Source organism: Desmodus rotundus, chromosome 6 (genome assembly GCF_022682495.2).
Source record: "Desmodus rotundus isolate HL8 chromosome 6, HLdesRot8A.1, whole genome shotgun sequence".
NCBI classification, from domain to species: domain Eukaryota; kingdom Metazoa; phylum Chordata; class Mammalia; order Chiroptera; family Phyllostomidae; genus Desmodus; species Desmodus rotundus.
The window spans coordinates 51,642,695-51,665,430 of NC_071392.1; the positions used below are offsets into that span (position 1 = coordinate 51,642,695).

At 42.4% G+C, this 22,736-nt stretch overlaps 1 protein-coding gene across 2 annotated transcripts in view; it reads right to left on the minus strand.

Moving 5' to 3' along the window:
- Positions 1-22,736, minus strand: part of VPS41 (VPS41 subunit of HOPS complex) — a 214,999-nt gene that overhangs the window by 90,209 nt on the left and 102,054 nt on the right. For both annotated transcript variants that reach the window (XM_024558322.4, XM_045193260.3), the window contains exons 8-10: positions 17,482-17,601; positions 16,218-16,364; positions 5,644-5,710 (exon numbers count right to left, since the gene is read on the minus strand). In XM_024558322.4, the coding sequence (XP_024414090.1) occupies positions 5,644-5,710; positions 16,218-16,364; positions 17,482-17,601 (334 nt within the window). The remainder of the gene's footprint in view (positions 1-5,643; positions 5,711-16,217; positions 16,365-17,481; positions 17,602-22,736) is intronic.

A 22,736-nucleotide genomic window follows, 5' to 3' on the forward strand; every position in this document is an offset into this window, starting at 1 on the left:
CGACATAGGTAGACACACTGCACCTCCTCGCCCAACCAGAACTGACAGAAAATCGAAGGGCAAGGGGGTCTGACACCAAGGAAATAAAAAAATAAACATTCATCCAGACCGGTAGGAGGGGCAGAGACGGGCACCGGGGTGGAGAGGACTAGTGTGGCCGTGGCTGGACCGAGACTGGCAGAGTGTGGGACAAACGGGGCAGGCAGTCCGACCACTAGCAGAACCTTCGGCCCCACATTCGCGCACAGATAAACCGGGACGAATGGCGGGGAGCGAAGCAGACCCCGTAACCCAGGGCTCCAGGGCTCCAGCACGGGTGAAATAAAGCCTCAAACCTCCGAATGAAAGAGCCCGTGGGGGTTGGGGCGGCAGCAGGAGAGACTCCCAGCCTCACAGGAGAGGTCATTGGAGAGAACCACAGGGGCCTAGAGTGTGCACAAGCCCACCCACTCGGGAACCAGCATGAGAGGGGCCCAATTTGATTGTGGGTAGCGGAGTGAAAGACTAAAATCCGGTGGAGAGTGGAGCTGGCACCATTGCTCCCTCTCGGCCCCTCTCCCCGTACAGCATCAGAGCACAGCGACCAGCGTTACCCCGCTGCGGGGAAGACCTAAGGCTCCGCCCCTTTAAGTAACAGATGCACCAAGACAAAAAAAAAAAAAAAAAAAAGGCCCAAATGAAAGAACAGATCAAAGCTCCAGAAAAAATACAACTAAGCGAGGAAGAGATAGCCAACCTATCAGATGCACAGTTCAAAACACTGGTTATTAAGACGCTCACAGAATTGGTTGAATCTGTTCGAAAACCAGATGAAAAAATGAAGCCTATGCTAAGAGAAACAAAGGAAAATGTACAGGGAACCAATAGTGATGCGAAGGAAACTGGGACTCAAATCAATGGTGTGGACCAGAAGGAAGAAAGAAACATCCAACCAGAAAGGGATGAAGAAACAAGAATTTGGAAAAATGAGGAGAGGCTTAGGAACCTCCAGGACATCTTGAAATGTTCCAACATCCGAATTATATGGGTGCCAGAAGGAGAAGAGGAAGAACAAAAAATTGAAAACTTATTTGAACAAATAATGAAGGAGAACTTCCCCAGTCTGGCAAAGGAAATAGACTTCCAGGAAGTCCAGGAAGCTCAGAGAGTCCCAAAGAAGCTGGACCCAAGAAAGCACACACCGAGGCACATCATAATTACATTAGCCAAGATTAAAGAGAAGGAGAGAATCTTAGAAGCAGCAAGAGAAAAGGACACAGTTACCTACAAAGGACTTCCCATAAGACTGTCAGCTGATTTCTCCAAAGAGACCTTACAGGCAAGAAGGGGCTGGCAAGAAGTATTCCAAGTCATGAAAGGCAAGGGCCTACATCCAAGATTACTGTATCCAGCACAGCTGTCATTTAGAATGGAAGGGCAGATAAAGTGGTTCTCAGATAAGGTGAAGTTAAAGGAGTTCATCTTCACCAAGCCCTTATTATATGAAATGTTAAAGGGACTTATCTAAGAAAAATAAGATAAAAAATGTGAACAGTAAAAATGACAGCAAACTCACAGTTATTAACAACCCACCTAAAACAAAAACAAAAGAAAACTAAGCAAACAACTAGAACGGAAACAGAGCCAAAGAAATGGAGATCACATGGAGGATTATCAATAGGGGATTGGGAGGGGGAGAGATGGGGGAAAGGTACAGAGAATAAATAGCATAAATGATAGGTGGAAAATAGACAGGGAGAGGGTAAGAATAGTGTAGGAAATGTAGAAGCCAAAGATCTTATAAGTATGACCCATGGACATGAACTATAGGGGGGGAATGTGGGAGGGAGGGGGTGGGCAGGATGGAGTGGAGTGGGGGGCGGGGAAATGGGACAACTGTAATAGCATAATCAATAAATATATCAAAAAAAATGTTCAGGAAAAATTCAATGCAGAACAGGAAAATTAACAGACTATAGACAGTCAAACTGAATTATAGCAGAACAGAAAACCATATATAGCTAGATCTTTAAGCAAAACACCTTGAATGATACCAGAGCTGTCCTGACTCCTGATGAGACATACTACCAGATGGACCATGTCACGCACATGAGAACTGTCCCACTGCTGGAACCTGCATGCCAGGGTCAGAACAGTAACAGGTGGATGGAGAGACACACTGAGATCTAAGAAAGACATTTATCTCATAGCTCTCCTCCAGTACACACAGAGCTTCTGTTCCCAGGTCACTGTGTTCCTAACCAAGAGGCTGAAGATAGAATGATATGCTAAATTGTAAGAGTCACAGTCACTGGCACCACTTAATTAAAGTGAAAAAGATGTCCCATCTTGTTTCCTCCCTTTTTCTTCCTGGAATCTTTGTCATTTTATACAGATTCCCATATAGTTTTTCTCTTGATTATTCTTATTTGTTTGAAACAAATTTCTATATAAATCAAAACTAGAAAGTAAAAAATTAATTCTCTGTATTTAAGTCATCAAGTCATCAGCCCCTGAAAGTAAACATCCAGAAAATGATATACAAATATTGGCTTCATTTCCAACTACCATTCCATAAGGAACATGCAAAACTTTGGCGAAAAGTGCCAAAGGATTTGGGAGTCCTATGAGAATACAGGAGATCCAAGTTAAAATGTGGGGCAGGCATGGACTATAACCTACTTTTATCAATGTAATTGAAAAAAAGAAATGACATTAAAAAAGCCTTATGTGTAGAGAATAACTTCATGAATTGGTGACTAAATAGTAATCTTATCATTACTATTATTTTTCATTTACAAAAATAAATTAATATCATACTGAGAGGAGTAACTTTTGTGTTGTTTTTGAGATTCTGACTTACAAGGAAGAGTTATAAACATCTGACTTCTAACAAATGAATAGCCACAGATGCTTCTTTAATCTCAATGTTGTTTTCACCTCATTTCCTGAAGAACAGAAGATCACAATGTTCAGGGCTAAAGCAAATTATAATCCAGACCTCCTAATATTTCTCTTTACCTTATCCTACTCAAGGACTCTTATCTAAAACACGCTGCCTCCTGCTGTGGAAATGGTTTATATTATTAAAGGTTTGTTCTGAAGAGGGGAAAAAAATGGTACTTAACCACTAACCATAGTAGTAAAATGTCAGTAATGTGATATTGTTGGTACTCAAGCACAGTGTATTTCACATAAATTGTAGTACAGATGAACTACACTTTAATAACATGATACTGGGGCTCCAGGGCCACTACTGGGCCAGCTATAGGCAGTCACCAAACTAGGATGGAAGCTTGCATGGTGATAATAACCACCATGACTCAGTGAGCACCTACTGTCTGCCGAGCACTGTGTGACAGATGTTATTTATGTCATGTCTAATTCTCACAACCACTTATAAAGGCAGGTATTATCAACTCCAAGCTTTTCTGGCTTGGGAAGGTGAAGTAACCTTTTCAAGAAGAATCTACCCATTTTAACACTACAACAGTAAGACATTGGTCAAGTTATTTATGTCCCGAAGCCCCATTTTTTCAATCTATAGAATGAGAAGCACACTGCCTGCCCTTCCAAGGGCTGCTGTGAGAGTGAAGGGAACTAATGCAGGGAAGATGTGCAGCACAATGGCCCCTACTTACTCCGTGAGCAATAAACATCAACTAATGAGCTATCGACTAAACTTTTATGCCCACGAAATGAACAAACAGAATAAAAACAGAAAAAAAGAAATTCCCAGAGTTCTTGCCTTTTTAAAAAACATCTGTATTTAAAATATTCTAACACTTATCTCTGAGGACACTATGTATTGAAATGTTCAAAGCTTTTCTAAAAATTTAATCATTATTGTATTTTTATTCCATTACCATTTAGTCCCCTTATACTTCTCTCCCCACAGCAATCACCACACTGCTGTCCACGTTCATGAGTCCTTTTTCCGCTTTGCTCAATCCCCCCACCCTCTAACCTCCTTTTGTTTGTTTGTTTCTCGTAGGCAAGAGGACAGCAGGAAAGAAGATAGAGATAATAAAACAATTATCTTTATCTAGTGTTATCAGTCTTCTCTATTACTTTATTCTTGATTTTTTCAGTACCATTACCATTCTGCCGATACCTATTCTGTCCATACTCTGAGCAATCTGAACTATGTATTTATTTATTCTTCTAAGACAAAGTTACTAAAACCTTACCACCAACATCTGACTTCAAGTACAAAATATCCTAGATTTAAATACTATAGCCATATTAGCCAGGTGTGCAGATACGTCTTTCTTCGTTTTAGAAATATAGTAATGTGCAAATAATTTATCTCAGCTTCACTTCATTATAATTACCCTATTTATATTCCCTATTCATCATCCAAATGAGTAAGTAAAATTGTCAGCTGACTTGTAAGACAGCAAAATTTTTTTTGCTGTACAACTGTTTCCTATTTCTCTCAGTTCTAAATAATATAAAAATAGCTTCTACTATACTTGTTTAATTCACAAAAGTCAGTCAGTTTTCATCCTTTCTATCTGAATACCTTTTGCATTACGTTATAAAACTAAGTTGTAGAAGTAAATGGTATGTCATCCTCGGCATACTTCTGAACAGTTCTTTCCCAGAGTCACTGATTCATTCAACACAGTATTATTTAGCACCTACTATGTGCCAGGCATTGTGCCAGGTCCCTAAGATACAAACACTGAGGAAAACCAGACCAAATGTGTACTCTGAGGGAGGCTATAGTTTTGTGGAAAAGACAGAAATGCAATGAATAACCACACAATCACTGCAACTGAAACAAGTGCAACGAAGAGGAGTGTTCTACATGCCCATAATGGGAGAATGGGACCTAGTTAGAGAGGTCCAGAGGGCACTCCCAGGAAAGCAATACTTGAGCTGAGGTGTGATTAAGGATGATTATGGGCCAATGAAGTAAAGAGGCAAGGGCATGCTAGACAGAGAGGAAGAAGGAGCACGGAAACATAAAAGACCAGTACGGCTGCAGCAGAGAAGAAGGAGAAGCTTGGCTGATGTGTGAGGGCTGACACAGATCCCTGTGGTCATGTTCAAGAGTCTCCTTTTTACCCTAAGAACAACAGGAAGAGGCTGAAGAGTGGCGAGATGATCTGATTTGTATCTAGACTGCACTAGGGAGACTAGATTACAGTAATTCACAGGGGAAAGAGATAAACCAGTTAGGAGGCTGCTGCAGTGATCCAGAAAAAAGACCATGGCAGTTTGGAGCAGACCAGCAATGATGAAAATTAACATTCAGAAGATACATGTCGACAGGGCCAGACGTCAGTACTGTGCTATGAACGGTGCGTGCATTAACTTTTGGAATTCTTACCAATGACGCATGAGATGGGTATTCTTTTCTATTCTTTTTTACATTTTATAGATAAGAATATTGAGTCAGGTAGAAATTTGTCCAAAATTCAGGTGGTAAACAGAACCAAAACTCAAAGCAATAGTCAAAGCCAACTACAAAATTGTTGTGTAAAAATTAGACATGTAGTTAGAAAAAAGGGTCTCTATAAAGAAGTTTTAAAACTTAAAAGCTTCTTGACCTATTTCACCAAGTTCCCAAGTGATAAGGCCTGAGGTACACAGTCTTAGGTTTCCCCGAAACAAAATGGATTCTCCTTTGATGTGTTATACTTCTGGAAGGCATACCTATTTCAACATATCGACTTGGCAAGTCCCTCATATCACTGGCATGCCGTTCCTTCACTGAGCATATCTAGAAAATAAATTCATAGGTTATTTCATTCATTTGATGAATAACTCTTCATAACATTTTTTTCCATGTATGACACTTTCATTAAATTAGCCATGTAACACTGAAGATGGAATGCACACAATCTACCCACTAACTTAAATGACAAAAATTAATTTCACTAACATACATATAGCTATTGTTATTTATATTCTTCAACATTATTCTTTGATAAAGTCTTATTCAAAGGCAAAGAAAGGAAGGAAATTACAATATAGTTTTAACATGTTTCCAATGATCTGTTCTCTGCAACTCTACTTAAGGTCTACTTCTATTATCGCACAACTAAAGCTCTGGCAGAAGTACATATCCAAATACCCAATAGCTAATCTGGGCAACATTCATATTAGGTCTTGTGTTCCTAATTACATATTAGTAATTTATTTTACTGTTGCTAAATAATACTTTGCACAAGTGGCACATGTGCTTTTTCTTTTGAGTATATTAAAATCAATGTGCTACATAATTTTAAATCAGGGGTTGGTAAGCTACAGCCTGGCCCAGGCCTGCTTTTTTTCAGGTCTGCAAGCTAAGAGTAGATTTTACACTTTTAAGGGTTTAGAAGGAAAGAAGGAAGGAAAAGGGGAGGCACAGAGGGACGAAGGAAAGGAGGGAGGGTGGGAAATACTCAGCAGAAACAGAATGTAACCCATAAAATCTAAAATATTTAATGCTAGCCTTTTACAGAAAGTCTGCCAATCCCTATTTTAAATTATACATATACAGTTTGGATATATATATGTGTGAATTTATCTATTACACACACAACACACAACACATGGTTGTTTTAGGGTTGTAAGACTATAGATATTTCCTATTTTCTCTGCCATACTTTCTAAGGTAAATAAGACACCAACAATTTTAAGTTTAGCCATGGAGGTAAAAACAATCTAAAGTTAAATACTGATTATACTCACTTTCATAAGGGATCAGGTTTTTTCCTTTTTCTTTAGATAGCATTTTTCTTTTATAGCTGCTACCCTAAGTATAGCTGTTACCGAGCAAGAGGGTGGGGGTGGTTAACGATAAATTATTACAGAAAGGATTCCGCCTTTCTGTCTCTGGAGGTTCCTTCCCCCCACGCCCACCTGCTAGGTTCGCAATGCCCGCCGCCAGAGGAAAGACGTCTCTCAATGCCAGAGACTGGTGAAAAGGAAAGGAATTGTTTATTCAAAAGTTACACAAACTTAGAATAATGACCTAATGTCTTCAGTAAGATACTAAAGTCCTCTAGAATACCCACAGATGCACAGTCCTTCCCTCTCCCTGTGCCCAGTCCGGGGTACCGTGTCTCAGGAAAAGAAGTAGAAGTCCGTGATTCAGGCTCCCAGCATCATCAGCTGTGTGGCTGCTGCGATCTCCAGTTAATCCAAAACCATGTGGCACCTTCTCATGGCTCACCAGCAAGAGTCCTTTCTCCCCTTTCTCTATGGCTGCAAAGTCTCTCCTGCTGCCTAAGCCGCGTGGCAAGCAGCAGCACTCCAAAACCTCGTGGTCCTCTTTACTCTCCTTCAGAACCGCGTGGTCCTTTTCCCCACTTCAGAACCACATGGACCTCTATCTATCTACTTGCTTCAGAGCCTCGTGGTTCACTCCTTCCTTCAGAGCCACATGGTCTCTCCTTCCCTTCAGAGCCACATGGTCTCTCTTCTCCCTTCAGAGCCACATGGTCTCTCCTCCCCCAGGTTTAAAACTTTCACAACCTTTCTACATATTTTTGCCCATCCAGATTTAACCACAATTCCCTTTTAATCCCTGCTCCTTTCCCACATTGGGAAGGACTGTACTTAAACTCAGTAGTTAAACTCAGTATCCAGCAGCCAAAAGTCCCTAGATTCGCAGGGACATCCTGCAGCTTTCTGAAGATTAGACCTTGCAAACACCCTATAAATCACATGGTCACCCTTGGACCCCAGTCCATGACCTTCAGAACCAGAGCTACTCCTATCAGAGCCAGTTGCACAGAGAACCTGACTGGTGCAGTGCCCACACAGCAGCAACACACAGCCCGTAATCTGAAGACAACCCTTAGCCCACCACCTTGTCCAGTTCCAAGGTGGCAGAACTCTCAGGTGACTCATCATCCAAGATGGAGATGCACAAGGTTGACCCGTCCTCCACGGTGGGGCACTCACGTGGCTCATCCTCCATTTTACCCAAAATGGTGACGCACCCACATGACTTGGTATCCAATCCCCAGCACTCATGCAGGCTCGGCTTACAGAGCATAGGGGCTTGCTTCCTCCCCACACCTGAGTACAAGTTCCCTTAGTGCCACCTGGGCTCACTGAACCTGTAAGTGAGCAGCCAGGGGCAGCCTGGAAGCAACATAGTAACTGGGAGCAGCACACCAACCAAACCATCACCCACAACTCCATTATCCCGAAGCAGTGCTCAGAAACAAGTCACTTCCCTGCTCCGTTTCATTTCCTTTTCACCTTTCCGGGCGTGATTAGGCGGCCGATGCCCTCAGGAGCATCGGGCTCTCAGAGACGGGGAAAACTCCGAAGTCTCACTCTCCCACACCTGAGGGGGTCGGTCTGCCACGGGCAATTACGTCCCATCTGGGTCGCCAAAAACTGTTACAGAGCATAAGCAGGGGGTGGTTCCTTCACGATAAATTATTACAGAAAGGATTCCGCCTTTCTGTCTCTGGAGGTTCCTTCCCCCCACGCCCACCTGCTAGGTTCGCAATGCCCGCCGCCAGAGGAAAGACGTCTCTCAATGCCAGAGACTGGTGAAAAGGAAAGGAATTGTTTATTCAAAAGTTACACAAACTTAGAATAATGACCTAATGTCTTCAGTAAGATACTAAAGTCCTCTAGAATACCCACAGATGCACAGTCCTTCCCTCTCCCTGTGCCCAGTCCGGGGTACCGTGTCTCAGGAAAAGAAGTAGAAGTCCGTGATTCAGGCTCCCAGCACCATCAGCTGTGTGGCTGCTGCGATCTCCAGTTAATCCAAAGCTATGTGGCACCTTCTCATGGCCCAGCAGCAAGAGTCCTTTCTCCCCTTTCTCTATGGCTGCAAAGTCTCTCCTGCTGCCTAAGCCGCGTGGCAAGAAGAAGCACTCCAAAACCTCGTGGTCCTCTTTACTCTCCTTCAGAACCGCGTGGTCCTTTTCCCCACTTCAGAACCACATGGACCTCTATCTATCTACTTGCTTCAGAGCCTCGTGGTTCACTCCTTCCTTCAGAGCTGCATGGTCTCTTCTTTCTCCCCCATAACCTTGTGGTCCTCCCTACTCTTCGAAGCCGCGTGGTCTCTCTCTTACTTCAGAGCCGCATGGTCTCTTCTTCCCTTCAGAGCCGCATGGTCTCTTCTTCCCTTCAGAGCCACATGGTCTCTCTTCTCCCTTCAGAGCCACATGGTCTCTCTTTACCTATGGCTGCCGGGCCTAGGTTTAAATCCCAGTTCCCATCTTCCTTTGCAGCCCATTTCCGACTCCTCCTACAGTCAGCTACACCTGCCAGCATCCCTGTATTCTTCCAGCTTTACTGGGCTGCCATAGTAAGTCTGGGCAGGTGTGGCCCCATGGCTTGGAGCCAATCATCTCCAAGCTCTCACGCAGGCCCTGTAACCAGGGGGAGTTGCTTCCCAGTCCCATCTTGGGTGGAAGCCACTCCCATCTCCCTGGCTCAAAGCAGGGCCACAGCTATTTAACATATCCATGAAACCAGTTAAAGGTTATAGATATGTTAAATGACTGCCAGGGGTTAGCTACAAAGCTGTTGCTACCCAAAACAGCTCTGAATGGCCCTGTTCCATGTGTCCCATCCCCCTTGGCTCAGGCCTGTGGGGGTGAAGACATCCTACATACATTTTTCTAATATTTCCTGGACACCCTGAGTCCTGGACCCCATTACAAATCCCTTCTTGGGGCCCTCCTCTTGGCTGCACCCTGCTTCATAGCTACAATATAGAAAATTCTAAAATATAGAAAACCCAAAAGGAAAAAAACAAATACTATTCATTGTTCCATCACAAAGTGAACACCATTAACCTTTTTTTAAGAAACATATTTGATAAACCTAACAATTTACTACAAATAATAACATATTATTTAAATATTCTTCCACAGTTCTTTAATGTCTTTATAGCAGCATTTCATACATGAGTGTACTATAATTAACTCAACCAGTCCAATTTTAAGACAGTTTTTGTTTCTATCTATAATGCAAGCAATAGTACAATCAACATGGTTGGACATGAAACTTTTGGACTTTTGATTCCTTTGGATAAACTCCTACAAGTAAAACTGACAGATCAATGGGTATGTACCAGCATTGGGAACCGCCCTTCCTGGTTTCAGAGGCTGTAAACCCCCATGGCTAAGGCTGAGTCAGAGACCTTGGGACCCTAAGCCACGAAGGAGACAAAGCTTATCTCCCTGGCAGGAGCGTTGCCTCTGCCCACTTTATTTCACCCTGCTTGGCCCCCAGTGCATGACCAGTTAGCCAATGACGGGTAAGATTCCTCAAGGGAAGGACGACCTGAGACAGGCATGGTCATGAAGAGGCCCTCAGGGGAGGACTTGGGGGGCTATAAAAAAGGGGGTGATGGACCCTCGCCCCTCAGCTTTGACATAGCCTGAGTCCTCATTCTGTCTGCAAGAAGTCTCCTAATCTCTTGGCTGCCTTACTTCTCCTGCCTGACTTAAACCTGTAACAATGCCAGAGGTGGGTGTGGCCCAGTGCTGGAAAGGGCAAATTCCCCTGGTTGATCAGGCATAAGAAAGAATGCATAAACTCCTTTGAAGCCTGCTTTGCTAATACCCTCAATTTAAATGATAAGGGTCCAAGCCTGAAATGAGCTAGTTTCCCCAAAGTTTTATGGCCCTTTAGGTATCTGACCATGACTCTAAATAAGCCCTCATAGTTCTCTGAATGTTATCTATTGTTTGATCATTACTTTACTGCCTGACAGTGATGGAGCTCTAGGTATACACGCCCTGTATTCCTATACAAATTAAGCCCAATAAAAACACATTGAGGAAAAGGCTTCTGGCCCTTCTCCTTTGAGAGATCAGGCCACTTTTCCTCCCCAAGCAGATCATGTCTTGGTAGACTTATTTTCATCTGTGGAGGATGGGGGGCTCTGTGGGCCAAGCTCCCACACACACAAGGTTTTCTTTGGTTTGTTTACACACACATCCAAACTGCTATCCAGAAGCACAGTGAGTGTGTGAGAGCCCTCACTTTCTCTAACACAGGACTGAACACATGCCTGTGGAGGTATACGCATTTACTTAGAAGTGACCAGCTATTTTCTTCCTTGATTGGTTTTTTTCATTTGTTTCCTGTCCATCTCAGACAATTTCCTTTCTACTTCCCCAGTGTTCACAATTTCCTTCTCCTTTTGCTAGACTTTTGATATTGTTATTCACTCTTCTGTCTACAATGCTAAATGAACAACTGTTTTACTAATGAAAGTACATGAGGAGAATGTTTCAAAGGGTTTGAAATATAATAATATAAAGTATGAATATATGTCTGTATATATGGAAAAGAACATACAGGTTATGATTATTACAATAGTTTTATTAACTCAAAAGAATGTTACAAGGCAACTGTAAACCTACTTTTGCCCACCCCTGTGTGGGTGGGTGTGTGTGTGTGTGTGTGTGTGTGTGTGTGTGTGTGTGATATTAACTAGCACTCTGAGCAACTCTGGACACCATTCCTAAATTAATGGCTTTATGAAACAGACATAGCTCTTTTCTTAGGAAGATTATGGTACAGTGGGGGAGACACACACTTAAACAAGGCATTTTCCTCAAGTGTGATGGGGAAGTGCAGGCTGGGGAGAAAGGCTTCCTGGAAGAAGTGAGCTAATGCCAGGCTGAACTGTGTCTCCATGGCCATGCTACAACTTCAGCGAAGACAAGGACACATGGCACCACTGGCAGCAAGGCCATGGCTCTATTCTACCCTCCTCAGCTCTGTGGTCTGAGCTTTTATCCCAGCCCCTGTCTCACAGATGAGTGGCAGCTGGTTCAGGTGTGTGAATAGCAAAGTGCTTCCCAAAGCTCATGTTCTGCATAAGAGCAGATCAATGATTTCAAGAGTCCTTTTTACCTTGACAGATAGTTTCTCGCCCACAGACACTAATTTGCTTCATCCAACTCTCTCCTCCAGTTCTCCACTTACAAGTTTAATAGCCATCTCAAGTGGAAACATATAAAAACAACTCCTGACTTTTCCCCTCTAAGCATTCTTCATTAAAAGTCTTCCCATTTCAGTAAAAGGTAGCTTCATTTTCTAGTTCCTCAGGTAGAACAAAGATACCATTAACTTCTTTTTTTTGCATGCCACATCCAACTATGAATGAATGCTGTGAGGTCTACTCTCAATGTATATTCAGAATCCAGTCATCCCTTGCCTGTTCCACCAGCTGATCCAAGACAACACGTTACACTGAGGTGACTGGAGTAGCCTCCTAATCAGTCTCCTCTCTACCCTGAACCTTTGCTATTTAACTCCCACACAGTGACCAGAGTGAGCATTTTAAAATCCAAGTTGGATCATTTAACTAATTCCTCTGCTGGCTTCCCACCCACTCTGAAGCCCCCACATGATCCACCACAACACCCACATACATCAGTCTCTACTGTCACCTTCTATCCCTCTCCTCCGACCTGCTCCACCTACTCTGGTGATGATGGTTTCCTCCAGTTCCAGAAAGAAACACCAAATTCTTGCCTTGAGGAATCTGCCCTCAAAGCTGCTCCCTCTGCTGAACCCCTCCACCACAGTTGCAGCCGCAGGGCTTCCTCCTTCCAGATCTGTGCCAGGATGACACATGAGTTAGGAGAGATGTCTTCCCTGAACCACCATATAGTAAATGGCACCCACCTCCATCCCTTTCCCCACTTTCCTATTTTACTGCACTTTCGCCACCAACATGGCATGTTGACTTACTTGTCCATTTCTACTCACTAGAATGAGTATAAATTTGCCCAGGGAGGGAATTCACCTATGTATGTATGTATATATGTATCTGCCACACCAGAACATTGCCCAGTGTGACGCACATGAATGAATGAATGAATGAATGAATGAAAAAAAACAGTTAGCTCTAATTACACACTTTTCTACACTGTGGCAGTTATTTCTCCCCAATAAGATTGCTCTCTCTGCCCTGGCTGGTGTGGCTCAGCGGATAGATAAACAGCCTGTGAACCATAGGATCACTGGTTGATTCCCAGTCAGGGTGTAACAGGGTACAGCCAAGGGGGCGCCCCAAATAGGGATTTGTAATGGGGTCAGAACTCAGGGTGTCCAGGAAATATTAGAAAAAATATATATAGGATGTCCTCACCCCCACAAGTCTGAGCTGGGGGATAGGACACACAGAGCAGGGCCATTGCGAGCTGTTTTGCATAGCAACAGCTTTGCAGCTAATCTCTGGCATGGTCATTTCACATATCTATAACCTTTAACTGATTTCATGGATATGTTAAATAGTTGTGGCCATGCTCTGAGCCAGGGTGATGGGAGTGACTTCCACCTAAGATGTAACTGGGAGGCAACTCCCCCTGGTTATAGCACCTGTGAGAGAGCTTGGAGGTGATTGGCTCCACGCCATGGGGTCACACCTGCCTGGACTTACTATGGCAACCCAGAAAGCTGGAAGAACACGGGAATGCTGGCAGGTGTAATTGATTGTGGGAGGAGTTGGAAATGGGGCTGCAGAGGAAGACTGGTGCTGGGATTTAAACCCAGGAGCGGCAGCCATGCCTGGTTGGGACACCATGGCTTTGGGTTGCTCCCTTTTGCCATGTGGCTTAGGAAGCAGGAGAGACTTTGCCTGAAAGAAAAGGGGTGAAAGCACTGTTGCTGGTGGGCTGTGAGAAGGTGCCACATGGTTTTGGATTAACTGGAGATTGCAGTGGTGACAAAGAAGATGGTGCCAGAAACCTGAGCCACTGATTTCTACTTCTTTGCCTGAGATATGGTACCCTGGACAGGGCAGAGGGAGAAGGAAGGGCTGTGTCCATCTGTGGATATTCTAAAGGACTTTAGTATTTTAATAAAGACATTAAGTCATTACTCTAAGTCTGTGTAACTTTTTAAATAAATAATTCCTTTCCTTTTCACCAATCTCTGGCATTGAGAGACAGTCTTTCCCCTGGCGGCGGGCAAGGTGAACCTAGTATGGGGTGGGAGACCCCTGGAGCAAAAGGGGGAAAGCGGGGGTCCTTTCAGTAATAGTAGATCATTCACCCTCCCCCACCCCATCCTGTTCTGTAACAAGGGCACACGCCTGGGTTGCAGGCCAGGTCCCCAGTAGGGGGCGCATGAGAGGCAGCCACACATTGATGTTTCTCTCTCTCCCTCCGTTCCCCTCACTCTAAAAATAAATAAATGAAGTCTTTTAAAAAAAGATTGCTCTGTCTGAGAGAAAAAGATTATGTCCTATTTTCCCTTCTCTCAACAGAGGGCAGTAAGATTCTCCACTGAGAAGTACTCAATACATTCCTAATTGATTCTGAAAAAGAAGAATCTCCAACAAACTGAAATATTTGACAAGAAAAATCATGACTTGGATTGTAATTCAGGTACAAAGTGCATTAGTTTCCCATGGCTGCTGTAACAAATTACCACAAACTTGGTAGTTTAAAATAACAGAAATCAATTCTTTCGTAGTTCTTCTGTAAGCAAGAAGTCAAATCAGTTTCACTGGGTCAGAAATCTAGGTGTTAGTAGAGTTGCACGCCCTCCAGAGCCTCTAGAAAAGAATCTAGAATCCTTGCTTCCTCTAGCTTCTGGGGCTGCCAGCACTCCTTGGGTGCATCACTCCAATCTCTGCCTCCATGGTCACATTGTCTTCCCTCCTTTGGTGATAGCACTCCCACTTTAAGAACACCTGCGACTGCATTTAGGGCCCACCCAGTTAATGCAGGATTATATCCCCATCTCAAGATCCTTAATTAATCACATCTTTTGCCATAGTATTCTGCCATTTAAAGAAATGTTTCCTGGTTGCAGGAATTAGCACTTGCTCTTTTGGGGGTCTTTATGCAGCCTAATAGATAAAGCATTTCTTATAGAAATCAGCAAACTACTTATGTGTCTCTCCAGGCTAATTTTCCTTGCTTTTCAACAAAAGAAAAAGAAAGTAACTTTAAAACAAACAAAAAAAGCCATCTGGTCCATTTAGAGAACTTTAAAGGGTTTTTTTTTGCTGGGTAATGACACGTATGGGTTAGGGAAACTGGAGAATCATTTTTTTATTCTAGGCTCTGAACACAACTTCCTTCCCGTTATCGCTAATATGAATCAGGCTATGTTCATTTAACACAGGAAAATAATTAGCGCGTGTTCAATTAAGAAAGAGAACTTGAATCCTACCAATGTAAGAGACGGGAGGTACCTAACCTCAGGTAAATTATGCTTGTTTCGGGAATAAGAAGCATGGCATTAATAATTTTTATGCTTCCCTTTTCTAGAGAAGAGTAAATTTTAAAAAGCCATGTCTCTTTCATGACTTTCCTAGAATTTCATGATATAACAGTGACAGCTAATATTTATTAAACACAGTATGTCAGATTCTATGCTAAGCTCTTTCTTTGCGTTACCTCATTTAATCCTCCACAAAATTTAGGCTGTGAGAATAACTAGTACTCCCATTTTGCGGATGAGGAGATTTAGTCTCAGAGAGGACCACACAGGAAGTGAATGGAGAGCTTGTAATTGATGCCTGGTCTTTGACTCTAAAGCCAGAGCTCTTCCACTGGACTACTGCTGGCATACTTTCTCATACCACTTTTACCTCAGCTAATTTTTAGTTTATGTTTAGGTTAAGCTATATAGCTTTGGGGAAACAAACAACTTTTGGCTCTGAAGTATCTAATACAAAACAAAAACTGTTATCCATGAAAGAAATGTGAATAAGCTTTGGGCCTCTTTTGTAGAATAACTAAATTTCATTTACTTGGGCGCATAAAGGGCAGATAGTTATATGCCACAAAGTAGTCCCAAGTCTTATTGACAAGAAGTCTGAGCCTCTACTCCTTCATATTATTACCAAGCAAGCAGGATGATTTAGTTTAATCCTTCTTTTTCTGCCATTAACTCTAATGAAAAAGCTAAGGGAAATGGAAAGAAGAATGGAGAAAGGCAAACCTGATGAACCCACAAAACTAACAACATGTTCTATAACTAGCCAAGACCAAATGGGTTATGGGAAATTAAAAAAAAAAAAACTTTAAAGCAGCAGCATCTTGTGAACATAGAAAAGTTCACAGTTTGTTTTTCACAACATGGAAAAGAAAGACTGTCTTAAAACTTATGCTTAGGAAAGGACTGAGTATTAAATGATTATCACATGGCAATAACACTCTCGCTGCAATGATACTCATGGTGAAAATATTCTGGTTGCAAGAAGCCATTCAAGAACTCATATTCCTTTGGACCATCCTCAATGGATCTGTAACAACATAGACTTATTATAAGGCAAGCAAAACCACCTTGACAGAAGTTCCCCAGCCGATAATCAGTGTCACACTGTCCTTCCAGCAGAGGCTGCAGGGATACATATCTGGCCGAAGACTTATATCATCCCGGGGTACATTGGTGATTCTTTGCTTTGAGGTAATGTCAAAAATCTTCACACCCTGGAAAATAAAATAGTATTAAGCACCCTCTTCTTGGGAGAAGAAAAGTAAAGGAAAATTTATTAACAGCCACTGCTACACACCACTGATAACCAGCACTACAAAATACTGACAGTGTTTATTGAGTACTGCTGGGAGCCATGCAAAGTAAATGCTCCTACTCCACAGAAACCTGTGAGAACCCCAAACAAAAGAAAACCTCAATATTTCTTTCTGGACAAAAGCAATTTTATTAGTAGATGCCATCAGTGGTTCAAATACAACACAAATGTGAAACGTATAGATGTCAACAACTGCATTTCTAAAATGACGGACAAGTAACATTTCTAATGTATCGTTCCACTCACTACAAAATGAAGTTTGCTGCTTAGAAACACTTTGAAATTGAAAATCCACTATGTAAAAAAAAACTACACCTGACATTTTAAAGTACTCAAATGGAAACATCAAGCAAGCTGCTAACTAAAAATAAACCAAGAGGCCACTAGTTTATTTACCTTTACTGTGACCAAGGAAAAAAGTAAGAAAAGTCCTGAATAGCAAAGTGAGAAAAGAATAGAACTAATCTACTAAGTTACACCTTGAAATTTCAAAGGATATGCCAGCTGTCAAAAAAGACAATTTTTAAACTATCTATCAGCTCTAATTTATATTGAGTAAACTCTGGCACCAAAAACCATGATCCCCTTTTTGAAAGGTAGGTGCATATTTTGCTTGTGATTATACTGGCAGTAAAAATGGAATCAGCAATATTCTGCACTTGTTTCATATCCACTGTTACTTGCCCTTGGCTAATAGGCAGATGGTATTTTCAGAACCACATTCCCAATGCAGCCTTTCAATTATTAAGATGTTTTTTTATTTTCTTGGCTATTCTCCATGCCTCAGGTTTCTTCCTCTAAAATAGAGTACAGAATATGTTGGGAGTTACTCTATTATGAAAGCCAAGAGCAATCTAATTTCTTTAACCTTCCAAGAATGATATGAATTGCCATTTGTATCTTTTAGAAATGACCACTGCAGCAAGTGGCATCTTCGCCCTTTGTTACCTCCCTCTCAGTCCTGCCACTTCTTTGGCTCTGCAGAAGCATTAGGAAGAAGGAGACATGTTTTTTACCATATTATTGGCCCAAGCAATCAGATGGCCTCTCCACTTCACATTCCTTATGTTCCCTTCCCCTTCATGCAGAATAGAAGACTTCCACCTGCTCATCCAAGACCGTTCAAACAGCAGCAACTAGGGACAAATATAAAAACTGAATTTCAGAAACAAAGAAAAATGTATTAGATACTTTTCTTACTATTTTAGCTTGGCCATTGACCAAATGGCAAACAAGCCATTCTCAACAATTTTTATGCAGACTGATAGTATGAAATAATTTGTATTTTGGAAAGAATTTCCACTATATTTTATTCCGCCCAGGATACTGTTTAAAATGTATGAATGTGGCAGTTACTACAAAGTCAAGCCACAAGGTGGCACCAAAATACCAAAATTCATGGAGAAAGCACAGAGGTCAGTTAAAAGACTTCTATCACAATCACAAAATATTCTTCAAACAATTGCCCAAGAATTAATTTATTTCGTAAACTGGGAAATCAAACCTTCATAATCTTTCCCTGAAAGTAACATATTAATTACAGATTAAACCACAATAGTTAGAAGCAGTCAGTTTTTCATTTAACCCAAGAAAAGTAACTTAACAATGACATTTGAGAAGTAATTCATGTCATAAGAGAAATAAATTTGCTGCAGTATTAAACTTCTTTTAAAAGTTCAGAGTAGCTAAGGTCTTTATTTTAAAGGGAAGAATCTATAATAAAAATATCTGCTGGGTAAGTTTTATTACCAAATATAATGGTCAAAACCTCTAAGACTGTAGTTCTAATAATTCATGCATTATTAAGGATACAATAAAATAATTTTTCTTGATATATCTGACTTAAATGTTTTAAGAAAAGACATTTACACATATAAGATATACATTACATAATTTATACAATTTATAACACGTAACTTCACACACGTAATCCTGAAACATTTACCATTTAAAAGCAAATACTGATAACAGATTCCCTAAAAGAATTTTTAAAGTTCCTATTATCAGGGCTTCTGGCCAAGATGGAGGCGTAAGTAGACACACTGTGCCTCCTCGCACAACCAAAAGGACAACAACAATTTAAAAACAAAAAGCAACCAGAACTGACAGAAAATCGAACTGTATGGAAGTCCAACAACCAAGGAGATAAAGAAGAAACATTCATCTAGACCGATATGAGGTGGGGAGACGGGCAGCCGGGGCGGAGAGGACTCGCCACAAGGCGGTGCCTGGCGGACCCAGCCTGGTGGCAGATTGTGGAACGGGGCAGGCAGTGCAGCAGCTAGCAGACCCCACAAGGAGGTGGCTAACAGACCCTGCGGCCCCACATTTGTGTATAGATAAACCAGGAGGAACAGCAGAGGAGTGAAGCAGACCAAGCAACCCAGGGCTCCAGCTTGGGGAAATAAAGCCTCAAACCTCTGATTGAAAACATCTGTGGGGGTTGAGGCAGCAGCAGGAGAAACTCTCAGCCTCACAAGAGAGGTCGTTGGAGAGACCCACAGGGGCCTGGAACGTGCACAAGCCCACCCATCAGGAATCAGCACCAGAGGGGCCCAATTTGATTGTGGGTAGGGGAGGGAGTGACGGAAAACCAGCAGAGAGTGGAGCACGAGCCATTGCTCCCTCTCAGCCCCTCCCCACCTACTGCATCACAACGCAGTGAACAGAGTTACCCTGCCCTGGTGGACACCGAGGGCTCCGCCCCTTTATGTAACAGGTGTGCCAAGACAAAAAAAAAAATGGCCCAAATGAAAGAACAGATCAAAGCTCCAGAAAAAATACAACTAAATAATGAAGAGAGAGCCAACTTACCAGATGCACACTTCAAAACACTGGTAATCAGGAAGCTCAAGAATTGGTTGAATTTGGTCACAAATTAGATGAAAAAATGAAGGCTATGCTAAGAGAAACAAAGGAAAATATACAGGGAACGAACAGTGGTGGGAAGGAAACTGGAACTCAAATCAACACTGTGGACCAGAAGGAAGAAAGAAACATCCAACCAGAAAAGAATGAAGAAACAAGAAGTCAAAAAAATGAGGAGAGGCTTAGGAACCTCCAGGACATCTTTAAACATTCCAACATCCGAATTATAGGGCTGCCAGAAGGAGAGGAGGAAGAACAAAAAAATCAAAAACTTATTTGAACAAATAATGAAGGAGAACTTCCCCAGTCTGGCAGAGGAAATAGACTTCCAGGAAGTCCAGGAAGCTCAGAGAGTCCCAAAGAAGCTGGACCCAAGAAAGCACACACCAAGGCACATCATAATTACATTAGCCAAGATTAAAGAGGACAGAATCTTAGAAGCAGCAAGAGAAAAGGACACAGTTACCTACAAAGGAGTTCCCATAAGACTGTCAGCTGATTTCTCCAAAGAGACCTTACAGGCAAGAAGGGACTGGCAAGAAGTATTCCAAGTCATGAAAGGCAAGGGCCTACATCCAAGATTACTATATCCAGCAAAGCTGTCATTTAGAATGGAAGGGCAGATAAAGTGGTTCTCAGATAAGGTCAAGTTAAAGTAGTTCATCATCACCAAGCCATTATTATATGAAATGTTAAAGGGAGTTACCTAAGAAAAAGAAGATCAAAAATAGGAACAGTAAAAATGACAGCAAACTCACAGTTATTAACGACCACACCTAAAACAAAAAGAAGAGCAAACTAGGCAAACAACTAGAACAGGAACAGAACCATACAGATGGAGATCACATGGAGGGTTGTCAATAGGGGAGTGGGAGGGGGAGAGGGGGGAAAAGGTACAGAGCATAAGTAGCATAGATGATAGGTGGAAACTAGACAGGGGGAGGGTAAGAATAGTGTAGGAAATGTAGAAGCCAAAGAACTTATAAGTATGACCCATGGACATGAACTATAGGTGGGGAATGTGGGAGGGAGGGGGTGGGCAGGATGGAGTGGAGTGGGGGGGCAACTGTAATAGCATAATCAATAAATATATTTTAAAAAAAGAAAAAAAAAGAAAAAAAAAGAAAAAAACCCTGAAACTAAATTAGTGTCCATCTTTACAAATAAGGACAGGAGGGAGTGGAGTGAAGGGGGGGAAATGGGACAAGTGTAATAGCATAATCAATAAATATATTAAAAAATAAATAAAAATTTAAAAAAAGCAAAAAGTTCCTATTATCAGAGTCAATTTCAGTTTACTTAGTGTATTCTGTGTCCCTTCCCACCACCAAAGAAGGGAGACAATAGGTATTAGAAGAGAATAGAATTAATATTTCACTTATATTTTTATGTATTTTTCCCAATAGTTATGGTCATATAGTCAGAAAGGGCACAATAAAGAAAAAAACCCTAAAACTAAATTAGTGTCCATCTTTACAAGTAAGTATCTTTACTCTTTTTGTCCATCATACATAAAAAAAGAGTATGGCCACTTTTAAGTGCCACAAGTGTCTGAAGTTCTCTATTATCCTTGGAAAAGAAAGCGGGCCTCACACAGTCCACTGTGGAGACTGGAAGCAGGGCTTTTACCGAACACATGAAGTCCTGTCTTCCCATTAGATAAAGATAGGACATCTTCTCACAGGACCTTCTAAACCCCTTTCTTGTCCTCCCCCACGTCAGGTCCTAAGTAAGAAATTACTACCACCATGTCTCCCTACTTCCTTAGGTCTGCTCTCTGTCTGTGACTCAGACTCTCCCTAAGAGCCAAGGAGGTCCCTGAATGTGTTCAGTATTTTGTATTAGGATAGGTTTGAAATTCAGGGAAGGAAGAGAAAGTCTGAGAATATAGCTCCTGCTACACATTCCACTAAAGATTGGTAGCTAAAATTAATTATATTAAACATGAGGAATTGATAAGATTGAAATGTTTACTTTCCATCTGTGGTCTGAATTAGGTGGGGGTGACTGAGGGCTGGGTCCAGGGAGCGCTCCATCGTCTCCTGCTGGAAGGAACCCTGGCAGGATGGCCAGGACAAAAGTGTGCTGGAACTCAGCCTCAAGTTCCTGTCCCCCACCAATTCCTACCTAGAAATGACTGATGCAGCATTAAAAGGGAACAAACTGCACCTGGGTTAGAAAATTTAAATATGTCCCAAACTTTAAATTAAAAATTCTAAAAAATGATAGAAGTAAGACCCTAGTGAAGGCATGGTTCAATTCACTACAAGAAAAATCCTGCCTCTTCTGGGCAAGATGACAGTGTAGAAAAAGCAGTACTGGCCTCCTCCCACAACCACATCAAAATTACAACTAACCTACAGAACCACCATCATTCAGAATGCCTGAAATCTGGCTGAATGGAAATCCTACAACTAGGGAATTAAAGCAAAGGCCACACTGAGACTGGTATGAAGGGTGGGGACAGAACAAGCTGGTTCCACACTCATGTGTGGCAGATAAAATTGAGAGAGATATCTCAGCTGCAGAGGTCCTCCCTGAGGAGCAAGGGTCCCATCCCCACACCAGGCCCTCCAGCCCAGGGTTCCAGTGCCAGGAAGAGAAGTCCCCATATCCTCTGGCTGTAAAAACCAGTGGGCACTGTGGCTGAGAGAGACAGAGGGCTTCAGGTGTCCCAAGCAGTTCCTCTTAAAGGGCACAGACTTAGTTGGACTCATTCCCATCTGAGCTGCAACACTGGGGCTGCAGCTTGAAAGGCACCAGAGACATACAGGAAAAAACTTAATTGGCATCAGGATGAGAGCTAGGGAGGAAGGGAGACAGCTTTCTCCCAAAGAGAAGTGCTGGCAGAGTCCAATGTTCCTTTGATGAGCCCTCCCTGCACAGAGCCAGCAGGTGGGCACCATACCTGAGTCTTCATCAACCTGGCTCACAGTGTCCTCCCAGGTGATTCCCTGAGCTGCCTCACCCAACTTTCAGGCCCACCCAAGCTGTTTCCAGTGGCTTTTCCATACTAATGGCCTGATTTGGCTCATGCTTCATATTTTCCTAAAACCTCTCAAATAAGCAGCATGCCCCATACCACTTACTAAGTAGCTCCACCCCGGGCACTAATAGCAGCTGGCCTCACCTGGGTACCTTCAAGTCCAGCACAAGTAGCAGCCACCTGCATATACCTTTGCAGCTCATGCCCAGTGGCCCTGGGCAGAACACAGGTGGCAGCTGACCTTGGCCTGAACCTCCTGGGAAGTCTCAGAGTCAGTGCACCCAATCAACAGCTTCAGACCATGTCAAAGCATCACCACCCAACCAACTCCACAAAGACACACTCAAGGGGTGGACTCAGTGGGCGCCAGAGCTCCATTAAAATAAGTTCTGCTCCATGGGGTCAGCAGCTGCACAG